At 33.7% G+C, this 22611-nt stretch overlaps 1 protein-coding gene across 1 annotated transcript in view; it reads right to left on the bottom strand.

The window, feature by feature from the left end:
* Positions 1–13984, bottom strand: part of LOC107704075 (NAD-dependent malic enzyme, mitochondrial-like) — a 20150-nt gene extending 6166 nt beyond the window's left edge. Inside the window, exons 1-9 of the mRNA XM_016506922.1 lie at positions 13831–13984; positions 10263–10394; positions 6584–6717; positions 4069–4218; positions 3216–3291; positions 2813–2974; positions 2373–2586; positions 1493–1590; positions 1255–1368 (exon numbers count right to left, since the gene is read on the bottom strand). Of these exons, the coding sequence (XP_016362408.1) occupies positions 1255–1368; positions 1493–1590; positions 2373–2586; positions 2813–2974; positions 3216–3291; positions 4069–4218; positions 6584–6717; positions 10263–10370 (1056 nt within the window). The 5' untranslated portion in view covers positions 10371–10394; positions 13831–13984. The remainder of the gene's footprint in view (positions 1–1254; positions 1369–1492; positions 1591–2372; positions 2587–2812; positions 2975–3215; positions 3292–4068; positions 4219–6583; positions 6718–10262; positions 10395–13830) is intronic.
* Between the last annotated feature and the right edge of the window lie 8627 nt (positions 13985–22611).

Below are 22611 nucleotides of genomic sequence, written 5' to 3'. Positions count from 1 at the left end.
TAAATATACACAGTACACACATATATATTATGTAAACAAACTCTTTTATTTTGGATGCGATTAATCGCTTGACAGCACTATAAAATTTTATATTTCAGTTGCTAATTTTGGTTAGTTACAAAATCTTTAGTTCAGTTACTGTTTTTTTTTATAAATAAAATAAAATAAATTGAAATTTAAATATAAGTTTTTAATTAAAATTTTATGTTTAATTATTTTTTTTTAATTATAAAAAATTTTATATTTTAAATTATTCATTTTTTTATTCATTTTATTTTATTTACCTGTAGTTATGATAATGAAATAGTGAAAATAACCCTGGTATCACTCACTGAGAAGTCTGATTAGAACAAGTTGGTAAATGACACAGATTTTCAATTCATGTTTAGAGTTTTTAGAGGAGACTTGAGCTCAGATAGTCATTTAGCTAAGCTTACTAAAATACTAATTTCAGACACTGCAAACAACCTCAGTAGTAGTACTCAGTGTTATTTCAGTACTATTTTTGTATTATTATATCGTTTATATTTTCAGTTTTAAATTTTAAATGTAGTTTTTTTTTGTTACTTTGCACTTGCAATTTATTTATTTTAATATTACTATTTGCTTAATTAATTTTTATTTCAGTTTTAATTTTAGTTCAGTTAGTATTTTTAGCTTTTAGCTATGTTTTTTATAAATAAAATAAAAATGACATTTAAATTTAAATATACATTTTAAATTAATTTTACTTGTTTAAATTTTATTTCATTTAAAATGATTACATTTTTTAAATTCATTTTATTTCATTTATCTGTAGTTATGATAATGAAATAACGAAAATAACCCTGGCATCACTGAGAAGTCTGATTAGTTTTTAAGAGTCGGTTCATTTGTTTCAATGTTTCAAAACCAGGATTGACTAATCATTTTTTATATTCCATTTTTGCAGTAATATCCATTTTAATTAAAGCAAACATCATTAGCACTATTGCTCATAGTTTTAGTGATTTTTAAAAACTCACTAATCAAAAGTATTAACGTTTGGCTTATAAGTTATCATCAGGAAAGTGATAGTGCTTTTACACACAATCAGACTTATGTTGGTTTCTGCAAACAAATGATGACAGCCAAGTTTGTGTTTCTTGCAAACACTTTAACTTAGTTTGATATTTTGTCTTATTATGCAAAGACTTTCAGATATTCCTAACTTTGAGTTGGTGTAAAAAAAATACTGCATACATATTTAAGGCACATTCATTCTCTTATGCTCACCTTTACTAACAGACCGTATTTGTCAAACATCCAGATTTTCTTTCTGGCTTCTGCCTGAGACATTCCCGCCTCCATCATCGCCATCACGATTAGGTTAGCGATTCCCAGAGCAGCCTAAAAATAAACAATCCCAGCTTAAATACACAGGCTACATTGATTTTAATCTCATATCAAACCACACAGATTAAAAGACTGGGTTTGTGTTATTGTGTCTTTAAAATGTGTCACTTGTGCTCACCTCTCCAGCCCCCAGAAACAGAACTTTATGTTCCGTTATTGGCTTCCCCACAACACGCTGAGCTGCCAGTAAACCTGCCAGAACTACTGATGCAGTGCCTGTGGATACACAAACACAACTACTGATGCACAACAGACAAGCACACATAAAAAAAATCAATCAAATATGCATTCTTGATGGAAATACCTGTGCTTGTAAGGTAAATCAGAATCAGAAATGAGGACCAATCACAATTCAGTATGCAAATATGACAAAGACATTAGTCTCACTTAGATTTTGAAAAAAAAACTAAGTCTGGTCACACTTTCCTCAACAATATGCATATTTTGAGGAATGATTCATGTTTGGAGCACAAACGATTCAGGAGTTATGCGCCAAAGTTTAACACTTAGTTTGAGAAGTTTGTTTAAAGCACTAAGTAACATAATGAACTGGTTCATTTGATTCAATGGTTAATTCTTGTGATTAGGATTTTGTTAAAAGCACTAAGACTATGAGCAATAGAAATAATGATGCTTGTTTAAATTAAAATGGATTTAACTACAAAAACAGAATGTAAACAATGATTTCTGGTTATGAACCAGTGCATTGAATCAAATGAACTGATTCAGTAAAATGAATCAGACTTCTAAGTGCTACCACTGTTATCATTAACTTAATGTAAAAGTAAAAACATTTTAATTAAGTTAAATAAAGTTGAAATAAAATATAAATATTAGACTAAAAACTTTTTTACTAAATGAACTAAATGAAAATTAAAAACTGTTTCAAGTTAAAAACAGTTGAAGCACTAAAATTACTAACTGGACTAAAACTGAAATTAAAATAAATGTAAAAAAATTAAGTAATAGTAAGTAATAAGTGCGGTACTGGTACACACCCTGGATGTCATCGTTGAAGGTGCAGAACTTCTCACGGTATTTCTTCAGGAATCGGAAGGCGTTGTGATTTCCGAAGTCCTCAAATTGTATGAGGGTGTCCTGTCCGTACTTATCCACCACAGCCTCCATGAACTCATCTATGAGATCGTCGTAGCGCTGAGAACGGTCACGCCGCTGATACAGACCCATGTAGAATGGGTCCCTCAGTAACTTCTGCAGAAACACACAAAAACACAAATACACAGATAAAATAGCAGCTTAATAAATCATCTGCAAGCAAACGTAATGTATGTTTGAACACTGAACAAAATACCACAACAGTAGGATTCTTTTATATATTTAATAACACTGGTATATATGAATATACATATACACAGAGCTCCATACAGCCATAAAATCTTGTCACTGATGATTGTTTTGGGAATGAATGGTTACCAACCTCGTTATCCGTGCCTACATCAATGCAGACCGGCAGACAACTTTCAGGCCGGATTCCAGCACAGGCCGTATAAAGACACAGCTTTCCTACAGGAATACCCATCCCATACACTCCCAGATCCCCTAGACCCAGGATGCGCTCACCGTCCGTCACCACTACAGCCTGCAAACACACACGCAGATGAAAGATCCCTCACTGTACTAACACAAACTCCAACTCTAAAAAACAAATATACACATCACAGTCTAAAAGATGTCGTTCACCAAAAAATCTAAATGCTGTCACGTGTTTAGAACAACATGAGGGTAATATGACAAAACGTAATAATCAAAGAGTGTCATCAAACATGCACTTTAATAAAAATCAAAAAGCACCGGAATGCTGGAATGTTGAAATCCAATACCTTGACAGTGGTTTCTGGCCAATTATCCAATATGGAACGAACATGTCCTTGGTCCTTAATGGAGATAAACAGACCTCTGTGGAAAAAGACAAACATTTCAATCTTTCTGCAAAACAAACACACAAACCAGTGTTTCAGAGTAAATCTCCCCTATAATGACATTGAAAAAATAGTCCTAAATGAATACTTAACAAAACGATACTTTTCTGGTAAAATATATTGATGTTTTGACTCCATTTTAAATGTGCATCTACTTTACACATTGCCATATGTAAATGTCATGAACCCTAAACACAAAGTAACAGTTGGTTTATTGTGTACATGATTGAATGTAATGTTTACTTGCAGTTCAGTGAGTAAAATGTTAAATCTGTAAACGCCCTGACTGACTCAGTGTTGAAGGATTCAAATAGAAGTGTTCGTTAAACTGATTCAAACCAATGATTCATGAGTTTGTGAGTCACATTGAATGATTCATTAAAAGAACTGGTTCATAAGATTTATTCGTTCATCAATCAGACTGGTCACACCGTGTTTGTTTTTGCGTGCAGCCAGGGAAGTCAAGTCATTTTTCTATTAACATCTAGAAATTATTTTTATTTTTCAATTTCTTTTGCTGTGATGTTGTAAATTTTGCGCAAGTTGCTCTCAGTTTCACCGACACATTTATTTGAGCACCAGGTGAGCAGTGTTTCCAAACTGCAACATGTTTGCCATCTTGCGCATCTAAAAATAACTTCAAGACCAGCTGAGAATAAGAGCATGTTGGGCATACAATCATAGCAGGGATTTACACAGAAAAGGTTCAATGTATCATGAGTAAATAGGTAATAATTAATGAAGTGTAGCTTACTTGGGCCGCCTGAAGATATGTCCATACTGAGTACAAGCGAGACCAACAGTAGGCGTGTAGACGATGGGCATGAGAGCCTCGATGTCTTCCATCAGAACGCGGTAGAAGAGGCGCTCGTTCCTCTCCTGAATCCCCATCAGATAGATGTACCTGTTCAAATTAACCCATATATGAATCTGCATTTAAAAAAGATTTAACTTTTGTAATTGGACATATTTTCAAACAGAAACAGAATATTGAGTGTCAAATAATGTCGGGTTGGACATTTTAGCTTTGTAATTTTATCTATAAATATTATAAAAACCAGATAATGATATTATACATATTGACTAATTATATATATATATATATATATATATATATATACCAATTACAGGTGCATCTAAAAAAATTTGAATTTCATGAAAGTTTTTTTTTGGAAAGTGAAACTTTCAAATATTCTAGATTCATTACATGTAAAGTGAAACATTTCAAAAGTTTTTTTGTTTTCATTTTGATGATTAGAGCTTACAGCTAATGAAAGTCAAAAATCCAGTGTCTCAAAATATTAGAATATTTACATTTGAGTTTCATTAAATGACCATCCCTACAGTATAAATTTCAGGTATCTCTTGTTCTTTGAAACCACAATAATGGGGAGGACTGCTGACTTGGCAATGGTCCAGAAGACTCCACAAAGAGGGTAAGTCACAGAAGGTCATTACTGAAAGGTGTGGCTGTTCACAGAGTCCTGTATCAAAGCATATTAAATGCAAAGTTGACTGGAAGGATGAGTCAGTGCATCAAGAGTCACCACGCTCAGACGTCTTCAGGAAAAGGGCTACCAAGCCACTTCTGAAACAGAAACAACCTCAGAAGCATCTTACCTGGGCTAAGGAGAAAAAGAACTGGACTGTTGCTCAGTGCTCCAAAGTCCTCTTTTCAGGTGAAAGTAAATTTTGCATTTCATTTGGAGATCCAGGTCTGGAGTCTGGAGGAAGACTGGAGAGGCACAGAATCCAAGCTGCTTGAAGTCCAGTGTGAAGTTTTTTTGGGCTGTGATGATTTGGGGTGCCATGACGTCTGCTGGTGTTGGTCCATTGTATTTTATCAAGTCCAAACAGGGACGTAAATTTCGTCTAACAGTAGGGGGGGACAATAAACATAAAATTTGTCTAGAGCAATTTTTGAAGGGGACACAAATAATATAGCTAAAATTGTACTTGTAAGGATATTTGTAACAAAGAGGAATGGCTTACTACTATTAGTGCAGCAGGGAGACCGTGCCAACTTAGCTGTTGTGGTCGCGCCGTGACAGCGCTCGTGTCCATTGTAGACATTACTATCCGTCACAGTGTTGCCACGTCAGCAGTTTTCCTGTGGAATTGGGCTACTTTATCACTGTTGCCGCGGGTTGTTTTTCATGTCCATGGGTTGAAGCGAACCCAATAACGTGTATTTTAGCCCCCGGAACACGATTTTTACTGGGGGACCCCCTCGAAACGCGGATAGTTTGGGCTAGTTTTGGGCTAGATTTGAGTAGCGGGTTTTGTTATGAAAACCTGGCAACCCTTTTCCTCAAGCAGGTAACGTTATTATTGCTAACATAGCAGACTCATCGAAAAATGCACATTATATTACTGTGCTTGATTGGCCAGCCAACATGCCTGACCTGAAGCCCATATGGAATCTATGGGATATTTTCTAGACAAAGAGAAGAAACAGTGGATCCGAGCTGAAGGCTCAATAGTGCCTCAGCAGAGCCACAGGCTGATCGCTTCCATGCCACACCTCACTGATGCTAGAGTTTGTGCTAAGGAGCCCCGACCAAGTATTGAGTGCAAAAATGAACATACATTAAAGAACTTGAACTTTTCTGTTTTGCAAATCCTTTTTTTGATTGATCTGAGGAAATATTCTAATATTTTGAGATACAGGATTTTTGACTTTCATGAGCTCTAGTCATCAAAATTAAAACAAAAAAAACTTTTGAAATGTTTACTTTACATGTAATGAATCTAGAATATATTAAAGTTTCACTTTTTGAACTTCAACTTTTTCACAATATTCTAATTTTTTGAGATGCACATGTATATTACATTTTAAAATATATTAAAATAGAAAACAGTTATTAAATATTCTAATATTTTGAGATACTGGATTTTTGACTTTCATGAGCTGTAAGCTCTAATAATCAAAATTAAAACAAAACAACTTTTGAAATGTTTTACTTTACATGTAATGAATCTAGAATATATTAAATTTTCACTTGTTGAAATAAGTTACAAAAAAAAGAACTTTCTTATGATATTCTATTTTTTTTTTAGATGCACCTGTATATTACTGACTATTATATATGTTATATATATTGACTAATATTATTTTTTATCCACACAGCCTTAAATACATAATTTATCATGGTAAACTTCAGATTTTATATGGACATTTTAAATTAAAAATAAATAAGTTTAAATTCAAATCAAATTGTGAAACAGCTCTTATTTTCTGAAATGGGTATCAAAGTGAATGAATGTACTTCTGCAGTGGGTCGGACATCTTCTTCAGGTTCTTCTGGAAGCGCATGGCCTGAGTGTCCTGCGTCTCAATCTTCGATGGCAACAGACCATGAATGCCCAAAATCTGCCGTTCCTTCAGAGTGAAGGCCATGCCCTGTGCATGCACAAATACACAATGAATGTTTACAATAGATTTGTACCTTTTTTTTTTACTAGAGTCAAATAGAGGATTGCAAGGACAATGCTAATGTGTTGGGAGTGTTTGTCAGTCAACTGAGTCTCTAAGGCTTTGTTCAGCTGATTTTTGGCATATTTTAATCAAACTAGTTTTAAAATTTGGATGAAAAAAAGTGGCATTAAGTATATTATATTGTTTATACAACCAGTGATCAAGTTTTTTCCTATTAATGAACAAAATAATAATAATAATAATAATAATAGTATCCAAACATTTTAAATTTTAAAAATAAAAATAAAATGACATTAAAATACAATAAAATAGTAACAATAAGCAAAAAAAGTTTTAAAAATAAAAGTAAATACAATACAAAAAAATGCAATTAATTAATGATGATAATAAAAAACAATCAATTGTAAAATAACAATAAAATTATCAATCACTTATAAAATAAAATGAAACAAAAAAATTGATATTACAAAAATAAATGCATCTGATATTTACAAACCTGAACAAAACTATATCCATATGTGGTTAGAAATTATTATTATTATTATTATTAGGATTGTGTCAAGATTCAAGAAGACATTAAAAAATAACCCTGTCTACAAACGCATCAAGTTTCATCGCTTGCTTGGTGCAACACCAAAGTTTCTTTAGGGTCACAGGTTTGCTCAAATCTCCAACCAGAATGAGCAATAGTGCTGCATGCCTTAGCAAACAGAATTACAGACAAAGCCACACACACAAAGACAACTGCAGATGGTCTAGTCTAATGCATTGTCTATGCAGAAGGCTGTGACATATGGAGTGCACAGAACACAATAGGTCATACAGAGACCCTGAAACACTGGCTTTGTGTGTGTTTGGGGGTGGGCTGGAGCCCTCCTCTGCTGCACATTAAAACCATGCATGACTCTTTGACCCGAGATGCCACAAATGTACATACATCCTAAGTGTGAGGAGGAAATGTCTGCGGGGAGCAGAGCAAAGCAGAACAACGACCAATGAATGTCAGGGAGAGGGAAACACCCATCTATAACATACAGGAACTGCCTTCACTTTACATTCCATATACCTGGGGTGTGTGCACATGTGTGTTTGAGCATGTTTGAGGACTGGGAACAGTCTTTAACAGGGTTGTGGGGTTGCAGGTCTTTTCTGAACAGCAGGAAAAATTATGTTAAATGCAAATAATAAAATGCAACTACTTATATAATGATGGATGTTTAGGTAGAATAGACTTATCAACTTTTAAATGGGAGGAAAAACACTTTGCATATCTTTTGTGGTTGACATCGAAAGCCGGGCAAGCAAACTCATCTGTATTTTGTTGCAAATTAAAAAAAAAATGAAAAAAAAAGGTAAAAGAAAATGTGACCCAGACGACATTAAATACAACTCTAGTAAAATAAAAAAAAAAGTTAGATTTAGAGTAATCATTCAAAATAAAGTCATAAAACAAGAATAAAATTAAATAGTAACAATAACAATGATCAAAATAAAATGTTAAAATTGTAAAAAAAATAAATAAAATAAAATAATAAAATAAATGTGATGTCTAGAAACTGATGTTTATTAATAATTTTACTAATTATAGTTAAATAATAAAAATAATTAATGGATAAATAATTATTACAAATAATCATTTGCAATATGTCAAGAGTACACAGTCTACAAACAAACCAAATTTCATAATTATAGAGTTGCAGGTTTGTTCAAATCCCAAACCACAAGCATGAGCGATACTAGTGATGCTTAGTTAGTAATTTTGGTGCTAACTAATCATTGAAATTTCGGTGCAAAATCATCTCATTTTGTAAAAGTCAGACAGGTGACGACACTGACATGCCTTCATCTTCAAAAAAACAAACAAAATTACACAAAGTAAAATAAAATATGACCCAGACCACATTAAATACAACTGCAGCAAGGATAAACATCGTTTGTCAACCGCCATATGCTTTGTGAGGAGAATTACTGGCTGCTGAGAGCATGAAACCATCAGGCAGTTTAGTTTAGTTTTGTACAATAAACAATTTTGGATCTGTCCTGGGTCATAGCTTGATTTCCAAAGTAAAATAAGAGTCCTGAAGCAAAACCAGTGGTCTACAGGACGGAAATGAAGCACACACCCATGCTTTCTAGGATACGTGGCACTTCTGCTGAGTCACTCCTCTAATGTTTTCCAGACAAAAGCGTTCAGACCCTCAACACACACAGGGGCCGTGTTAGAAAGTGTGTATGCATCTCTGCTAGGGAGTAAAAAAAACCAGCACGTAAAAAACTAAGCAGGTAGTGGTGTGTCAAACTGTATTGTGCATGCAGTCTAACATTCAAGTGAGCTGAGGCAGTAATTAAACACACTCTACTAAAATGTCCAGTTTAATTTAGTTTAAGAATACATGAAATATACTGAAATAAAATCGATATGACTTAGTGCGATTATCAAATTACAAGCAGTGATTTAATTAAATAAGGTTTCAGAGAAAAGCGTGGCACTGTGTTCATCTACACACATACAGATCATGATATGGTGTACGACATATAGCGCATATATTTATTTACTCTATTTTCTAATCTACAGGACATTAGCATAATTACTACAACTTATTTCTTGTTTTAATAATTTATTTGATATTAATCACAATAAAAATCAATAATTATTTTATAATCAGTTACTGAATAGTTCAAACAGAGTGGGAATGTGGCCTATAAAACTCTTTAAACTCGGTTCACTATAAGGTTAATTAAAGAGGTTTGATTTTATGCTAAAAGGATAGTTTGTATTAAAAAATCTTCAGAGTAGATTTATATAAATATGTTTATTAATATTAGGGCACAAGATGCGCGTTAAATATCGCATGCGATTTATCGTGCATCCCTAATTAATATCATTATAAATCTAATAAAAACTATAATAAATTATGATAAATTATATTATAATTAAATGTATTATAAATATACACCACAAAAACACAAAATATTGCAATGAATGCCATTTGTTTCAATATCATGCAGCTCTATATTAGTTAATCATATTGTATGGGCTCTTCTCTTAACTGGATCATAAAAACTGACTAATAACTAATTTAAAACATAGTTAATACTGTTATATTGAACACTATTTTATTGTTCCAAGATATCCCTGGATGGTAATTTGTGTGTTATTTTATTAGTAGCAAATAAAATAAATATCTAGTGGCTTAGTATTTGTTTATTCTTCATCCTTTGAGTTAGTGATTTGAACAAACCCATAAATCCAAATATAAAACTTTGGTGAGTAACTCTTTCTGCACAATTTGGTTTTGCATTTAGTGTAAGTGTATGTGTTTGAGTTTAATGTTGTCATTGCAACTGACATCCTCAATGTTTTGTGCCATTATTATCATTTAAATGCTGCAAATTACAGATTAGATTCCTCAATGCTCAATAAATGATATTAGAAACAAGAAAGGACAGAGACTCATAGAGACACAGAGACAGAACTAGAAGGACTTATAGATTGTGTTTAGTCTAACCTTGTTGGTACGTGGGTTGAGCATGAGCGGTTTCCCCTTCTCTTTAGTGTGAACCCATCGGCACACGCTCACACACGGCCTCACACTCGTGCTTAATCTGGACAACATGGCTGCACTGATACCGATACACACCTGCAAAAGAAAATACTGAAATAATACATGCAAACACACACTTAATGCACTCAGACACAAAGACACAAAAACAGATCATTTGGATCAGCAGTGTCTGATAGAAGAGCTCTTATCAGCTGATTAGATTGAATTATTATGGCTGATCTGTCAGCAGCAGCGATTCTCACACCACAGTCCTCTCCGCTGTGCTGATAAACATTCATGCCAGAGTCTTTATAAAGGATATCAGCACACAGAAGAACATCTCTGTTGCCTTTATAAATGCAGTGGTCCTTGAGAAGTGGATTAAAGCAAAAAAAAATTGTTTATATATATATATATATATATATATATATAAAATAAATAAAACATTTATAAATAAAATAAATAGAACTGATTGCTAAAAATGCTAAAAGGATAATAGAAAAAAAAAATTGTTTATATATATATATATATATATATATATATAAAATAAATAAAACATTTATAAATAAAATAAATAGAACTGATTGCTAAAAATGCTAAAAAATAAATTAAAATGTAATTTAAAAATTAAAACGCTTACTAAAATAAATATTTTATTGGTCACCTGCATGTCATGTGACCATTAACCAATATCAGATAACTATGAACAAAATTAATATTGAAATTTTAACTTTACATCTTAGGGGGTATAAAATATTTAAGGTCAAAGGGGTTCAGCTGACAAAAAAGCTTGGGATTTCCTGGAATATTTCATCCATGAATGTAAATTATCATCACCTTCTACTTTCATGTTCATGCAGCGTATGATAATTTGAGCATTTGTAATTTTAACCCATTTTAACTGTTAGTACCAACACTATCACCAGACAGTTACTTTATTAAAATCTCATCTATTAGGCAGCTAAAAGACTTTAACTTTGTGAAATATTTAAAACAATGCACAACAGACAACCAAATGTTGAAGTTTGCAAGGCATAAAAACATAGACATGTGATCACTGAACACAAGAAAATCACAACGTAGCACTGGCCCAATAAGGCAAATGATAGTTCTCAGTAAACAATGTAAATCACGAAAACCAGATGTTTTTACAAAAATTAAGAAGACAAAAAAAAGATATTAGGGTGATTAAATAATTCCAAAATATTCATTTTTGTGTGAATCAAAATGTTAATATCAAACTAGTTTACCCACATATCAGAAAATACCAATCCTTTTACAACGAGAAAAGGATCCCTCAAATAACAACAAAAAAAGTGATGAATGGAAATTATGAAGCATTAAGCACAATCATATTAAACCATATTAAACATATTCAACATGTTATTCTATGTCTCAAATATCCATTTTAATAAAAGGTGGATGTAATATCACTTAATGTGATTCAATCACATACTCAACTCTAAAATGAAATAATCAGATGTCTCATGACTGCTGGTTTGTATGTCTGTAAGCAGTTAAACACTCATGTCAGCACTGAAGTCGCCTACTTTGCTGTACGTAGAGGAAGTGAAACCTGTACAAACATAGAGCCAAACCCTTATATAACAAATAACTCATCACCAGCCACCTATGGTCACTCCTTATTGATTTATCATACGGTGTTCTTCTGGGTCATTAAAAAAAGTCATAGTACAAAATAGTGATGCATGCTGACATCATTGCTGTTGTTAGGTCGGGACTGTTTCATCCGGTGTGAATCACAGCAGACTAAGTTTAAGTGTCTTGCTCAAGGGTTCAACGATGACGGGGCAGGCTGCTCTGGGGTCACTCCAAACTAAGACATGTGCATTTAAAGAAATAGTTCACCCAAAACACGAAAGCAGTATATTCCAAGATATTCTGAACTAAGGTATTGCATGAAGAACAGACAGGAAAGCAACTACTTACAATGTGATTTTAAATTTATGCATTTGGAAGATGCTTTTATCCAAAGCAAATTATGTTGCATTTAAAACATTCCCTGGGACTAGAACCCATGACCTTGGAGTTGCTATCGCCACGCCCAATATACACCCAAGTTACCAAACTAAATACAACCTATTACAGATTATTCACCACCAGGCTACAACTGTGTCCCAGACGTAGAAAACAAGCAATCTTTCTGTAAGGCTGTTCCTGCCATGACCTTTGACAAGTGACACCAAAGGTTATTTTAGGGACCAAATGGGAAGTCACACCAGATCTGCCCAACCTCACAGTTGATGAACACATCCTAAGCAAGCAAATGCACTGTTTCCGCCATAATTTGTGTGATTTATGGAACTACATGCAATTAAGGGCATGCAAGAGTCTTGATTAAGGGCACAATGATGAAGATAGGTCGTGGGTTAAACCTAAAGCCTTTCAGACGCCAGCCCAGATCTCAAACAACTATATGACGGTACCTTTAGAAGTTTTGTAGAAAGTAGTGTGACACAACTGGGACAGTTCATCGATCACTCAATTCAGGGTTTGAACCTACAATCTCCAGTCATTAGCCCAGCTTGTAATGGATCAAGCTTTCCGTTACCAGTCTATATCTTTAACTACAATATCACAGAGCACAAAAAAAGTGAATTTGTAAATATGAATTAAAAGCACAACGCTGGTAGCATACGAACAGGGTTTGAACCTACATCCTTTCAGCTACCAGGCTACTAGATATTTAACCACTAAGCCACTACACCCATTAAAGTGATTTTATTAAAATAGATTAAACACACAGTGCTAATCATTAAGACAAGTAACCACAGGTGATCACCATACTTCACTAGTTAATTTATTACAGTACATTAAGACAATTGTTTTGAATCACAAGTTTTCTGGAATTATGTTTAAATATTACAAATTAAATATGCACTAGTTCCAGTTCAAAATTCTTGTATCATTTTGTTGATATTTTACATATTGGAGTTTTTAATCACGCCATAAATCAGAAAATGTTGTGAACAGTATTTTCAAAATGCTTTTTTTTTTTTTTAAACCCTCTGTAAAAACCTTCAGAATATAGATAGGAATTCAACTGCAAGGTCTGATGCACGTAAGTGACACTGAGGTGGAGAAAAAAATTAATTTGGAGAAAATAGCCTATAAAGACATGTACTGTAATTGAAAAATCCAGATGCAGATAGATGAAGTGTGATTAAATGAACACTTCAATGTACATGTGTGGTGTTTTCTTTTCACTAGTCTGAAAGAAGACATGTTATGAAAGCAAAATAGCCCAAAATCTCCAAATTGACCAATGCCTCAAAAAACAATGTTCTGAAACCGTTAGCTAATGCAGCGAAACCAAAGTGCAACAGGTGGAGAATCACAATACTGTTAATGTTAAACCGGAAGGCCATCATTAGATTATTTAACAACCATGTAAACACATGAGTGAGGTGGTCTAGTGAAGTGATGACAGCTGCTGCTAAGCTACGCTAACACAATAATACTCAACATACTCCCTCCAGAGCTCTCATAAAGGATATATCTGAAGCCTTACCCTTTCCTTCAAACGTCTCAGAGTCAGTTGGTCACAATAATGCGCGAATAAACATTATATTTTAGATAAATTCACCGGTCTGTGGTCTGTGCGTCAGGCCGCGCACAGTGAGTGACAGCCGCGAGCCTTCTTGGCACGAGACATTCTAACGCACACGCCGACAGCCAATCAGAAACGAGCAACGCCATAGCGCTTAAATTTACCGTAAAGCTCATAAATAAAGCGCAGATAAACAACAAAAACCGCCGACCACAGAAGCGGAAGGAAAATTATGAAATCACCGTAAGTTTCTTGCACAAACCTCATCTAATTCCTCAGTTGAGTTTTTGCAAGCCAGAGTAAGCTTCAAGTTAAAGGAAGACTAAAATAGTCGTGTTTTCGTTTTAGCCTTCTAGTTTTACAAATAAAGAAAGAATATAATTAATAATAATAATAATGTTTTTAATTTTTGTTCTTAACATTGATCATAAAATACAAATGTAGGCTATTACTATTAATATTTAAAAAAATGATAATAATAGGTCTACACATAAATACTTATAAATACGCCTACATATTTTTTCATCACTTGTGCTTGTAAAGTGGATAAAAAAGTTTTTTTTTTCTTCGTTTTTTTTAAGTTAATATTTTTCAGTGTAGTTTTTGACTGATTGTTGCTGGGAAGATCTGAGGAAAAAGAAGAAAAGAAAAACCTTATTTGTAGATGTATTTAATGTGTTGTTTGCATATTATAATACATCATTACATGTGTATTTATTTTTTCTTATTAATTCATTTATTTTTAAGTTTTTTTTTTCGTTATATGCTCTTGTTTGTCACTTTAAGATGATTTTAATATTATATATTATATTATTATTGAGTTTGGTGAACACGTATCCAAATGATATTACTGCTCTGGTGCTCTGAGACAAACATTTTGACATAAATCAATATCAATGTCTGCTTATTTTCATATAAGTAAATGCATTTCCAGATCGCGCATGTCTGTCCGCTCTATATGACCAGAAGAGGTCGCAATTAACTAGTTTCTAGTCTTGCCAATAAAATTAAAAGTCCTATCACAACTAAACCAGCCACTGACCATTTGGGATATTTGATAGCCTATACTTTTTAATGGTTTTATTTTTATTATTATGCTACAGTATAAATATGTGTTAATATGGTAACACTTTAATGGTAATACGGTAGTCATTAACAAACATTATATTGATCAGATCAGCAGTGGATGTATTTTCCAACATGAATATTTAAAGGGGTGGTTGATTACGATTTCACTTTTTTAACGTTAGTTAGGAGGTGAGGGGCGGGACTTTTAGACACGCGCTAGAGGCGGTTTAGCCAATCACAACACACTGGGCTAGCTAACCAATCAGAGCCCATCGCCTATTTCTGAGGGAGGGGCTTCATAAAAGAAGGAAATGATCAGCCCGTTTCTCAGAGAAGGGACAGATCGGTGTGGAATAAAGGTAAATCATGTGAAAAATAATGCGTTTTTTAAAAAAACGAAGCATTAACACGTTAGACTGCACCCCATAAACACAATCAAGCCTAGAAAAAACCCAGTGAACCACCCCTTTAAGGCAAAAATATAGGAATCAGAATTTTTGTATTTAAAATACATTTAACAACTAGTAATCTGTTAAGTACTATTATATCGGTTGTTACTGTTATTTCAGTCACAGCAGTAAAGTATTGAAAGTGGTTTAGCTTTGCATAATTAGTTACACCATTCATTGTTGCACAGTTATTTACTGCAACTAATTCTCCTCCTGGATTATGCCTCTTTGGATGACTGTTTGAGTAAATATACCATCCATAATGATGTCCAAACCTGGAGATTTTTCCCCTCCTGCCCCATTTACCAAACATTTGTTGATCAAACACTCACCTCCAGATTGATCTGTTCTTATATAATCTTCTATTATGTTATGAAACATAAGCCCTCGTAAGGATTAAAGATGATTGGAAGAAGGAAACTTTGCAGAAAATTGCAGGGAGAGGCACCACAGACTCCACCTGATCAGGTTTAAAGTGAACGAGTCGAACGTCTGCTTTCATCTGTGAATAATACTCATAGCTGTAATAGTGTTTTCACCTCACTGACATACTGTCTGAAGACTTAAATAACTTATACTCTTAATAATGTTTTACATAAGGATGCTCCGAATGAGTGAAAGATACAGATCTTATGAGAGTGTACTTTATTTCATATGTGTACATGAACATCACATATCAAATGAACATTAGTTTTTTATTATCAAAATAAACAACAAATACTAAGGAAATTATATAATTAGTTAATAAATAGGTACAAACAATAAATATATTATTACAGTGGGTTTTATTATATTATTCTATGTGCAATATATCTGCAGTGCACTCCACACCAGTGACATCTGCGTGAATTCTACCTGAAACAAAAACAATTTATTTTATGACATAAAATGTCTATAGGCCTATATTCCGCAATAAATTGCGTAAAATGGGGGTTTTGTAGACTGTTTTAATGCTGAAGAAGGGACTGGAGTTTTACATGGCAAACACAACCCTAAAAGTCTCTTTTACATTTAGCAACCCATAAATAAAGACTTGGCCTTACTTCCTCTTCACACCATGATGTTCTTCTTCTCTAGTTTCTCTCTTTCATTAGTGGAGCTCAGGAACGCCGCCTGAAAGCGGTGATGTGTTCTATGGCTGCAATATAAGAACAATACAACAAAAAAATATATTAAGTTAACAATTCTGCCAAATACTCAAATCCACTCTTACTTCTTAACATTTCCTATTTATTTCCATTTGCTTGATAATTGAATATTATGTTGTTATTTCTTCTTTATTTTATTTCTTCTTTATGTTAAGTCTGCATTATAGTAGCTACAATAAATAAATAAATATAAAAGTAATCTAACTGTTCAAGCGCGGAACGATTCGTTCATCTGTCACGTGAAAAAATAATCGAATTTCCGAATATCTTATTCGGAAAATAATGAAAGACGCATATGTGGAAATGTTCGCGGAATTTGTTTATTTAAATATATATATATCGCCTGAAAGCGATGATGTTTGATATATATGATGATATATATATATATATATAACAGTTTAACTTAATTACCTTAAATGAACGAAATGATTTGAATAAAAGTCATTTTGTGGAACTATGTTCAAAGATCAGAGTCAGTAAAATGATCCCGATCTTCTCAACAAAAATGCGTACGGTTAAGTTACAACACAACCTGTATAAAGAGTGCTTGTTTATGTATAATCAGATCTGTAGCAACTATTATAATTGCCGTCTGAGGGTTTATTTCAGAACGAATGCAGAAAATGTGATTCCAACCGATTGTAATCCACCGATCACCCGTAGGCCATATCAACGCTATATCAATCCGCTCATGCGTGTAAAGAAATCGGAACTACTTTCTCGACTCTCGGACTCGTTTTATTCAAAAGACAACTGGCGCCGTCTAGCGTCTCATTTATAGTGTAGTGAAAACAACCTCAGAGGACTTCATTTTTAATATTGCTGGAATATTGCCACGTTGGGGCCTTGAACATAGTAAATGTCTGGGTTACTGTATTCTGTACATATAAAAACCTTTTGATCTAAATGCTAGTGCCTACATAGGATATTTCGTTCACAAAACTAAATGTGTTTTGTTTGTTTTTATTTTGGGTGATAAAAAAGCAAGTATCCAGAATACACGTGAACTCCTACAAAAGCATCCCAACATTGTGAAGTTGGTTTATGAATGTCCAGATTGAGCAAATCTAGTACAAATCTAAGAGGGAACATTCTGGCAAGCTTCACTCAAAGTTATGTACAAACATTCTTCTAGTAATGTTAATAGAGTGTTCATTCAAAGTTATCTGGTCTTTAATAACGCTCTCAAAAAGTTAACACAAAACTAATACATTTATACATCGTTCATGGAAAAAATTTCTAGTTGCACATTCATCTAACATTTTTATAAGGTACATGTTACTACAGAAAACATTCAAAAGCAACATTCCCAGAATGTTTACAAACGATACAATGGAAACTTAATTAGAATGTTAACAAAATGTTCCTAGAACATGTTTTGTTAGCTGGTAGAGTAACCTCATAGTATTAATAATGATAAAGAATGAGAAGGTGCGTCCAAACTGCTGTCACAATATGTGCAAGTATAACCCAGGCGTGTGTTTTGTGTGTGGGTGTATATTTAGCATGCATGCACTGAATGTACTTACTGCACGCAGACCATGAGCAGAATGGCTAGGCAGCTGATGACTGACAGGACTACAGCCATAATGACGAGCGTGGTGTGGCTCCGATCAGTGCTGCTCTCGTCCCGAGACGTCCCGAGAAGCTGGATCCCACAGCGTTCCCCATCATAACCTCTCTTACATCTGAAACAATCAAACTTTCATTACTTGAACACGACGTTAATGCAACACTGACTGGATTGAATTGATGTGAATTCACTTATGAAGTGCAGGTGTGTGGGATGTTTATATGTAGTGTGCATGCAGATAAATATGGAAGCCTGTTTCTGCCATGGAATAAACAATTTAAGAGGTGATTGCGACTCTTTTTTCTTACAATTGTGACTTTATATCTCACAATTCAGAAATTTTTCTCGCAATTGACTTTTTTCTGGGAATTGTAAGATTTAAACTCAGAATTCATACATATTTTCTCGACTTTTTTTCCTGGGAATTGTGAGATTTAAACTCAGAATTCATTTTCTCGACTTTTCTTCCTGGGAATTGTAAGATTTAAACTCAGAATTCATACTTATTTTCTCAACTTTTTTTCCTGGGAATTGTGAGATTTAAAGTCAGAATTAATTTTCTCACTTTTTTTCCTGGGAATTGTGAGATTTAAACTCAGAATTCATTTTCTCGACTTTTCTTCCTGGGAATTGTAAGATTTAAACTCTGTGTGTGTGTGTGTGTACCAGCTTCACAATTAAAGGAAGTGGTCTTTTTCACCAATTATCTCTACACTTGTTTGCTCGATTTATTAATGCAGCACAACCCTTCATTTTGTCACAACATTTAGTCTTATTGCATGCAATTCATTTTTAATTAGAACAATAGCTAAATGAATCATTAATGAACTACAAAGGTTCAGAAATCAACATATCAAGTTAACATAAGTTGCATTGGAATTACAGGAATATTTGTTTCTTGCCATTAATGTAGAACTGGACAAGGGAAATGCAAACTATTAAACTGAAATATGTGCTTTTTTGTAAGATTTGTTCAGATATTATTTTTATATTGAAACTTTGTAGTTCATTTCTAAACCTTTGTAGTTCATTAATTATGCATTTATTGTCCTAATTAAAATGCCAAAAGGTGTTATTCCAGTCAGTAATTATCATTCGCTTAATCTAAGAACAGGCATCTATGGAAAATTGTCACAAGTTTGTCTAAAGATTAAAGAATGACACCTTCACGCCTCCTTTACTGACTTGGGTTCCTGAAAGTTTTGTACTTTGATTTCTATACTTTGAATTTTTAAATGTTTAATTAAATGTTGTCATAAAACCCTCAAAAAGAGATGCAGGTAAGGTCTTTTCCACCAAATATCTCTACACTTGCTGTCTGCTCAATTTATTTAATTCAAATATAAACTAATGCAACTCAATTCTTCAACATTTTGTCACCAACTTTTGTTGAATTGCATGCAAATCGTTTAAATTTAAATGTATAGTTTACATACTTGATTATTTAGTTTATTATTCATTCCTATCTTTTCTTTTGATTTTAGTGTGAAATATCCTAAAATATTAGTTATTTTTGTGAAATTGTTATTATAATGAAACTGTGTTAAATTGATATATTAAATTCCGAATCTTTGCCGTTCATAAATATTGAATTTATCATCCTAATTAAAATGCCAAAGATGTTATTAGGTCAGTCATTTTAATTAGCAGAATAATAGACGTCTGCACGAGATTGTCAAGCAGGTGGACGAGTTTGACTGTCTGTACCCTTTTTTTAAGATTTATTTTTGATGTTTTGCCTTTATTATGATAGGACAGTAGGATTCGGGATTCGAACTCGGGACACCCGTAACCCAACGGCGTTATATGTCGGCGCACTTGTCAACAAGGCTGTACCTTTAAACAAAGTTGGATCACTGAACATTCCCGATGGCTCTTGATCATCATCAGATTCCAAATCTTCACCCACGGCGCTCTGAAGCCCCTCCCCCGATGACGAGATCACGGTCACATGATCCAGTGCAGATGTGTGAGTAGCAGCTGTCCGTATGGTGAAAACTGCACTGCAAACTGTACACAGAAACACGCAGTTATATCACAGCAGAAATGTAATAACTGCTTGTGAGGAATGCTGATTTGTATAGTTTCGGCCCAGTTTGCAAATAATAACAGGATCAAACGCTTCATTATATCACAATGACACATTAACCTCAATTAGCAGATATAAAGAGCGGTTAATCTTCTAATGTTGCGGTTGATGTTGAGTCATGCTGTAAACACCCCATGTGTATTGTACTGAGCAGATTAGCTGTGTATGTGTGTGAGAGAGAAATTGAGAGTGAAAGACATAAGCGAGTGGAAAAGTTGAGGTTATGTGAGGTAAAGCTGCGCTTGCCGCAAGTAGCCTACAATACAAAATTAAGTCCTTTATGTCTCCTTTTCTTGTTAGACACCTGTTCCGATATCCGATATGATCAATACAGCTTTCTATTCATGCTAAAATACACAATATAATAACAGGAATGATGTGAAGATAAATACTGCACAGAATCCATACAAACCAGGTAGGCTAAGTAAATGAACAATGTATATTATGTTTCCTTGTCTTGCACCAAGATATCCCCGTTTACCTGGCAGCAGAAGTTTTGACAGCTGTAGGGCGTTTGTAAAAACTACAGATCGTACTTCCGCATTTTTGTATCCGCGCTTACGGAGAGTCTGATCGCGCCTAGTGCATTATGGGTGTTGAAGTTTTTGTACTTTTTTTTTTCCCACCACGGCCCTTTTTCTGTTTTCTACAATCGTGTAGCACCGAGAATAAAAAAAATATTGTTTTGCTGCATAAACAGCCAATTTTTTTATCAAAACCCCATCTTGCCAGCGGTGAATTACCCTTGACCCTAATTTGATTAATAGAACAATGATTCTGATGAAGAAAATTATGTTTCAATGAAAATTTGTCAGATATTTATTTTCTCAATCATTCTTTGGTTTAAACAAGCATTTAAATATCATCTTACTAAGACAGCCTATTGGGAGATTTAGAGTGACAACTGATATTTATATGCATTTTGCGTAAGCGCTGTACACTGTAAAAAATGACCGTGAATTTAACGGTAAAAGACTGTAAAAATGCTACAGTAAAAACCTGTTAAATGGTTAACGGTAAATTCCCCTACTATATACGGTGAAAAACTGTATTGGACAATACATGTATTGGACATTAATTTTACGGTAGTATACCGCTTTTGGAAGTGGAAAACTGTGTGTTACTATGATGGTGTTCAGTGCTTGTGTGAATGACACTGTGCACCTTTTATATATGTTATTATTTAAAAGCTGCTTGTGATGGGCTTTGGTTTATCGTGTGACTTTCTCATCACCACCTGCATTTGGTGGTTATCAGTGTATTACAAAGGTACAAAACAGATTTCAGTACTTCAGTAGGTTGGTATATTAACATTATATCAGTTAATTAAATTACGGTATTTAACTGTAAATTTAAGTTAAAACCGTAAAACCTAAAACATTGCTACCGTATTTTTTACAGTAAAATTCCGGCAACCACAGCTGCCGTTTTTTTACCGTAAATTTTACGGATTTTTTTTTACAGTGTACTGTTATAAAGATTTAAATTTAAAGCTATCAGAGCTGTATCTTACGTTTGGCCACATAAATACCAGCAACTGCCAAATTGCATATTTTTGCTTAGTTTGGGCCTCTGAATAAATGTGAGGGTTTTTCCCCTACATGTTTTCACTACATCATGCCATAAAAGCCTGATATATTAAATATGATACTCACCCCCCTCAAAATAACAAAAACAACAACAACAAAAAAAAACATATGCACCCTTTTTTATTTTTTTTGTCTAAAGTGTCAATAAACTAAAAAAAAAAACATTTTTTCAAAACTATCATTTCATATGTCTGGCTTTACAGGGTTAAAACTACATAAAACAATGTTTGCATCTAAGGAGGTCTCAATGTTCACAACCCACGTGATTCATTTCCACAGTGAAACATGCTATTCAACGAGAAAATATGTAGGCCGGGACTTGATTTTATCCATCAGGAATTGATTGGGATCAAAAAAAAAGAAGTGGGCATTATATCACAGAATGGAGCCAGACCTGAATGTGAACGTGAAGGACTACTCCCATCCTGAAACACAGCCAGCATATGTTGGTTGAAACTTAAGTAACCAGGGTAACGTTGTTGCATAGGTGGAGTAAGTTTTGATCATCGCATTTTGATGAAACATTACAAAGTCAAACACGTTTGTATTTGGAATAACACACAAAAAGACCAGGAAAAAACATCCGTTTGATTTCCTTTTGTCTAGTAATCAAAGGTGCCATTATATGAAAATTGCAGGAACAAATTCCACCAGCCCTGGGTGTGTGGCAAATCGATCCAGTCTATTAAACACTAATTGTAATTTTGCATGCCATTTTATTTTGCACACATTCTATTCCTTATCACATTAACCATTAACATGTTTCTTTAATGTCTTACAAATGAAGAGTCTCCGAATACTTCAATTTAGAACATCACTAGATTAA

This window comes from Sinocyclocheilus anshuiensis, unplaced genomic scaffold, assembly GCF_001515605.1.
Source record: "Sinocyclocheilus anshuiensis isolate Anshui unplaced genomic scaffold, SAMN03320099.WGS_v1.1 scaffold117, whole genome shotgun sequence".
In the NCBI taxonomy this organism is placed as follows: Eukaryota; Metazoa; Chordata; class Actinopteri; order Cypriniformes; family Cyprinidae; genus Sinocyclocheilus; species Sinocyclocheilus anshuiensis.
The sequence above is the reverse complement of the archived record's forward strand: the minus strand, read 5'-3'. Positions and strand labels throughout refer to the sequence as shown.